Source organism: Pyrus communis, chromosome 13 (genome assembly GCF_963583255.1).
Source record: "Pyrus communis chromosome 13, drPyrComm1.1, whole genome shotgun sequence".
Lineage (NCBI taxonomy): Eukaryota > Viridiplantae > Streptophyta > Magnoliopsida > Rosales > Rosaceae > Pyrus > Pyrus communis.
Window position 1 is genome coordinate 16,997,144 of NC_084815.1, and position 6,658 is coordinate 17,003,801.

Genomic DNA, 6,658 nt, shown 5'->3' on the forward strand with positions numbered 1-6,658 from the left:
AATATCACACAAAAACAACATCAACACAGCTCATTTACCAGAGCTAAGAAGCTAATAAGCTAATATGCAGTAACTTTTCCCATTCCACACGTACAATAAATACACAGCGACCTTCCCAGCAGAGAGCCGGGAACACTCACATGCCTCTGTTCTTTTCTCAACCGTTTTCAGCCCCTCGAAAAGAGAAATAATCTGAAATTATTCAAAAATAATTAAATTAAATTAACAAAAAAAAAAACAAAATTTTGGTTTTGGGTCCATACTAATTTCTGGGCACTTGTACTTTTCCTTCCTCCTACAGTATATAGAGGCCCATTGTGCTCCTTCACATTCCCAATCTCTCCACTTCTCTCTCCCAACTCCCTCTCCTTGGTTTATCAGAAATTTTAGCTGATAAACCACCACTCATTGCCTTTTTCTTTTGTGTTTTTACAGCTTCAAAGCAAAGAAAAAGCTTCCATCTTCTTACTGTTTTACTGCTGATATGGAGAAATTTGTGAGGGTAATTTCCATGGCTCCTCTGCTTCTGCTGCTCTGTTTGCCTTTTGCTTTGGCCGGCCATGACTACGGGCAGGCTCTGAGCAAGAGCATTCTGTTCTTTGAAGCTCAGAGATCTGGGTTTCTTCCCCGCAACCAGAGAGTCACTTGGAGATCCAATTCTGGCTTGTACGATGGCAAGGCCAATGGGGTAACTTCTTCATTCAATAAAAATCTCAATTGGGTTTTGTAGTCAAATTACCCACTTCATCATTTTGCATAAAGATTTCAATCTTTCAGTTAAAATCCCAACTGGGTTCATCATTTTGCATAGAAGCTCAACTCTTCAGTTAAAATCCCAACTGGGTTATGGTAAAATGTTGCAGTAAAATTACCCAGCTGATTATTTTTCATAAAAATTTAACCTTTGGCTTGGAATTTTCAGGTGGATCTGGTGGGAGGGTACTATGATGCAGGTGACAATGTGAAGTTTGGGCTTCCCATGGCCTTCACAGTGACAATGATGTCCTGGAGTATAATCGAGTACGGCAAGCAAATGGCTGCAAGCGGTGAGCTCGGCCATGCCATGGAGGCCGTCAAATGGGGCACTGACTACTTCATCAAAGCTCATCCTGAACCCAATGTCCTCTACGGAGAGGTACTTTTCCCCCCAACTTCTCAACTTTTCCACTGTCCCGAACTAAAGTTATATGCTTTACTTTTCGTATAAAACATAATTTTGTGTTTTTTTAATGATTTATTGACCAACCCGATTTCCAAAATTTGATTTTTATTTATTGCTTTTGTGTTTAATGTGTTAATTTTATGGTTAGGTCGGAGATGGGAACACTGACCATTACTGTTGGCAAAGACCGGAGGACATGACCACTAACCGCCGGGCATACAAGATCAGCCCCAGCAATCCCGGGTCCGATCTCGCCGGAGAAACCGCCGCCGCCATGGCGGCTGCTTCCATTGTCTTCCGCCGCTCCAACCCCGCATACTCCCGTGAACTCCTCCGCCACGCCTATCAGGTCCGTCTCATTACTATATTTCTACATTTTTACCTAAACTAATCGTAATTAAATTTAGCTTAATCAAGTTGATTAGAGTACGCTAACTTGAATTTGGTCCGTTGGTCTAAAAAGATAGTGTATTCCTGTGGTGGGGACCAGTAATACTACTGTCGGTTCAACCGGCGTACGTTAGTCATGTGCGGCATCGAGCCGCTGACAAGTACATGGTACATACTTCGGGTCTGATGCTTTTGGCGCGGGACCGGCGCATGATAGGCAACTGTCGTTGTTGTTAGGCAGTTACGGTTCCGACTTACTTTTTGTCAGTCTGGGCATTGCTACTTGCTACAGCCCAGCGTACGTTACTTTTAGCATCGAATTTATAAACCCTAGGCCGGACGTTGCCGTTTTAATGCCAACGGCTGGCAGTTGTTACTTTTGGTTGGGTTGGCAATGAATTTTACACATGGTTAACCATGTAGGTTTGTATCTTGTATTGTTTTGTGTAAAAATTCATATCAGTAATAATAGTAAAAGAGATAATTTTAATATTTAACCGAAATATTAATTATTATGTGGTATAAATTGGCAACAAAGGTAGTTGTTTTTTTTTTTTTTTTGTGAACAAATAATATTATCTACAGTAAGAGAAGGAGGTAGATTTAACCTCACAATAGGCTGACAATAATATGGTTCAAATTCATTTTTGGCGAGAATCGAATTTAAGACTTCTCACTTCCAAGTGAAGAGAAATATTATTAGATCGTAGTGCTAAGTGACTCAAATGTGGTTGCTCTTAAATTTGAGAACAACTTCAGATTCATTTTTAATTGATTAACAAATACTTTTATAATTATGACAAGTAAATAATAGCTTAATTTGACATATTGAGTGGATAACACATCGTACAAATCCCAAAGTCCCACTCCCACATAGACTTTCAACGTTAGTTCCTAATATTGTCGTTTGGATTGTGAATATCTTTTTAGCTGTCTATGTACTATCCGTGGGTGTTTGAATAAAACATCTTTTCCATATAAAAAATATGCTCGTCTGCTTAAATGGGGGGTAAAAGTTAAAAAGTTTTCGGCGCATAATTTGGATCCTGGGGGGGCATATCTGCCCATCGATCACGGGGACTGTGCTGCTTGATCGTACAGAACCTACGATACAATCAGATCTAACGCGTCCACTTGTAGCCAATCCGTGAAAAGTGTGAATGCTATTTGCACTTTCACGTGCGACTTTTGTCGGTGGTATCGTACACCTACCACACCCACACAATCCCCACCACCTTCCTTTCCATGCACATGCATAATTGTATTCCCTTAATACCCTTATTTTTTTAATTAATTTACTTCAAAAACCACTGATCTTACACTGACACTTGTTTTGTTTTCAGCTGTTTGATTTTGCGGACAAGTACAGGGGTAAATATGACAGCAGCATCACCGTGGCCCAAAAGTACTACCGGTCCATCAGTGGCTACAATGTACGTTATTGGGCCCATTTTGGGCTTTTCTCATTTGAGGCCCAAGAACAGCCCATAATGCTATTTCCATTTCATATCTAATTTTGGTGGGGTGTTGACATTTATTATTGTTATGTGCAGGATGAGTTGCTATGGGCTGCTGCTTGGTTGTTCCAGGCAAGTAACAACCAGTACTACTTGGACTACCTCGGAAACAGTGGTGATTCCCTGGGAGGAACCGGTTGGGGAATGACCGAGTTCAGTTGGGATGTCAAGTATTCGGGTGTCCAAACCCTTGTTGCCAAGGTACTCCTCACAACTATCGTCCATGAGATTTGAATTCAGAAAATTCTGAAAAAGCAAAGACTTTGTGTCACTAGACCAAACGGTCGTTGACAATCTATATATGTTTTTTTATAAGTGAATTGTAAGTTGCATTGATTAGATTTATAGTGGGGAGACAACTAATTGGTTTGTGTTTTCTTGATTGACAGTTTTTAATGCAAGGTAAAGCTGGTCGTCATACAGCAGTCTTTGAGAAGTACCAACAGAAGGCTGAGTACTTCATGTGTTCATGCGTTGGTAAGGGCAGCCGGAATGCACGGAAGACTCCCGGTGGACTAATTTACCGCCAGAGGTGGAATAACATGCAGTTTGTCACCAGTTCCTCCTTCTTGATCACTGTCTACTCCGACTATCTCACAACTTCCAGGAGAACATTAAAATGTGCTTCTGGCAATGTGGCACCCAATGAGCTTCTATCTTTCGCCAAATCTCAGGTAATTCATCCAAAAACATGTTCTTATCGAATCATCCAAAACATTAGTACTTTGTCAAAGCATGTAGTTTGATCCTATGTTCTTGTTAAAAAGTTCAGGTGGATTACATTCTAGGAGACAACCCAAGAGCCACTAGTTACATGGTGGGATACGGAAACAACTACCCTCAACAAGTTCACCACAGGGCTTCCTCAATTGTTTCCTACAAGAAGGACTCATCATTTGTGACCTGCAGGGGAGGCTATGCCACTTGGTTTAGCCGGAAAGCTAGTGACCCCAATCTGCTTACTGGCGCTATTGTCGGTGGACCTGATGCCTACGACAACTTTGCTGATCAGAGAGACAACTATGAACAGACAGAGCCTGCTACTTACAACAATGCTCCTCTTCTCGGTATATTGGCACGCTTACATGCCGGCCATGGTGGGTATAACCAGCTCCTACCAGGTATATATACTGACTGTGTTCAATTTTTCTAAGCCTTTGTCATTTTTTTTTGTCTAATGGTAATTGATGTATTGAACATTCTTACAGTGGTTCCCACTCAACCGAAATCTGCTGCACTGCCTAAACCAAAAGCAGCTCCAGTGCCAAAAGTTACTCCAGCTACTCCAGGTATTACATAGCTTCTCTTACGAAACTTTGTTTATATTCACAGCCTCCTTTTTATGTTAAAATGCGTTGTCGGAAAGTGATCTAAAATGAGTGGCTTTTACTGCAGCTCCATCATCGAGCCCAATTGCAATATCGCAGAGGAAAACAACTTCTTGGATTTCCAAGGGAGTGACTTACTACAGATATTCCGCAATTGTGACCAACAAGTCTGCCAAGACACTTACAAACCTCAAGCTTTCCGTCTCAAAACTTTATGGTCCTATTTGGGGCCTCACAAAGGCCGGAAATTCCTATGTTTTCCCATCGTGGATCAACTCTTTACCGGCTGGAAAGAGCATGGAGTTTGTCTACATCCATTCTGCTTCTCCAGCAAATGTCTTAGTCTCAAGCTACTCATTAGCATAAGAAAGGAAAAAAGCTCATCAAAACAAAGGGGAGAGGTTCACACAGTTTCTGGTATCGGAATGTAAGAATTGTGCAGCTATCCGAGTGCAGACCAGAAGAAACAAGTCCTTTTTTTTCCTTTGCATTACTTGTGATTGGGATCTGCATAGGCGTTTTAGAAGAACGTAGGTCAAAAAATAAGTACGGAAATTGGGGAAGAAAGGAGTGACGAGACGGGTTTAAAATGAGTGCTCGTCCTCTTTCACCACAACTTTCAGTAGGGTTATTATACAGATAGGTTTTGGGAGAGAGGAACAGTTAAAAAGTAAGTGTGAGAGTTTGAGGGGGGTGAAAAAAATGACTTCTCTCTCAACTGGTTTCAAGAAGTCTTGTTTCTTTGTGCTTCAAAGCAGCTTTGGATGTCGTTTTCCTTTTTACTTTTTTTTTGTGTTGTGAATGTTGTAAGCTTTGCAACATTGTTATCTTTGAATGGAATATAGTTTGTGCAGATTGCATTGTGTCTATCTGCGAACTCAGCAACCCTATTTTCACAGCTTTGATATTACTCAAGTTGTAAGTGGCGTGGTGACTCTTCACCAAGATACAAATTCCGCAAACGAGTAAACCAGGATCGAAACAGACATCGAAGAGTTTCCCCAACGTCGGTGCCATACTCGAATCCGATGCTTGACGTTGACATTGTCACTCCGAACTTTGTAACATGACAAGGTACGATCACACAGTCACTGTATCATGGCAAATCAAACACAATAGGGTCACGGCTCTCTTGGACATTTTGGGGACTTGTGCAAATTTAATAAAAAGGCCCTCCTCTAAAATAAAAAAAATTGAACAATATATTCGTACAAAGTTCAACAATTAATAATCAAACTTAATTGAAATCAGCATCTTACTCTACTAATTGAATAATTTCCAATTGCCATGAAATCATGATTTAGGGTCCATCTATTAGAAGTGCAATTCGGGCTCGGGTTCGGATTAAGTTTCATTCGGGTTCATTTGGATCCGGGTTTAATTGGGTTTGAGTTTACTTGAGTTAGGTTCGGATTGCTGAACTTTTTTTAGTTTAATCCTCTACAATTAGTTTGCAATAATTTTTAAATAGCATCAAAACTAGTTAACTTCACCATAAATCAATCAAAACTTCAATTTAGTTACACAAATTGATATCCGCTTAAAAGTTACACCAACTACGCAAATTTTAACCATGCAAAATTTGAATTAAAAATACAAGAAAATACCAAAGCTTGTATGAAAAGAAAAAAAAAAAAGCAACACTTCACATCCAAATATAAACAAACACCGAAGTCAAGTCTTGTTATCCAAATTCAATTTGCATTCCCATTAAATAAAAAAAATAGTTAGTTGTATATTATATATTCACAACTATCATTATAATCCTTTAAAACAGAGTACATGAGGACCTACAAATTACCAAATAGAATCAAGTTTAGTGTTACTTGAAATCCCAATGCCAAAAGCTTCAGCACTATCAATTATATTTATAAATAAAATTGTACCAAATATAATAAAGGTTGTTGGTTGTTGGTTGTTGGTTGTTGGACTTGGGTGTAATATGTGCATTAGTTCATTTGGGTTATAATCAGGTTAGACTGTGCTGATAAATCTGGTAGGGCATGGGCGATCAAAGGATCAACTCAACCCAACCCAATAAATGACCGGGTTGAAGTTAGGTTGGGTTTGGGGTGGATTATAACTAAGAAAAATACCCACTTGTTCGGGTTTAAATTTGGGTGGACATGGGTGAGTTCAAGTTGGCCGAACCCAAATTGCACCACTACCATCTATGAAAAATGGAGCACAACTAAAAGAGAAATATGGAATTATGCTTGTGTTTATGGAAGAAATTAACATACAAGTTAGTTTTTTATTGC

At 39.7% G+C, this 6,658-nt stretch overlaps 1 protein-coding gene across 1 annotated transcript; it reads left to right on the forward strand.

Annotated features, from left to right (window-relative positions):
* Positions 1-300: 300 nt before the first annotated feature.
* On the forward strand, positions 301-5,250 carry LOC137712991 (endoglucanase 6-like). Its single transcript, XM_068452215.1, has 9 exons — positions 301-688; positions 923-1,135; positions 1,311-1,511; positions 2,896-2,985; positions 3,106-3,270; positions 3,459-3,743; positions 3,842-4,190; positions 4,278-4,358; positions 4,465-5,250. Exons 1-9 carry the CDS (start codon positions 485-487, stop codon positions 4,761-4,763), a joined length of 1,887 nt encoding a protein of 628 aa, XP_068308316.1. The 5' UTR covers positions 301-484; the 3' UTR covers positions 4,764-5,250.
* Positions 5,251-6,658: the final 1,408 nt, after the last annotated feature.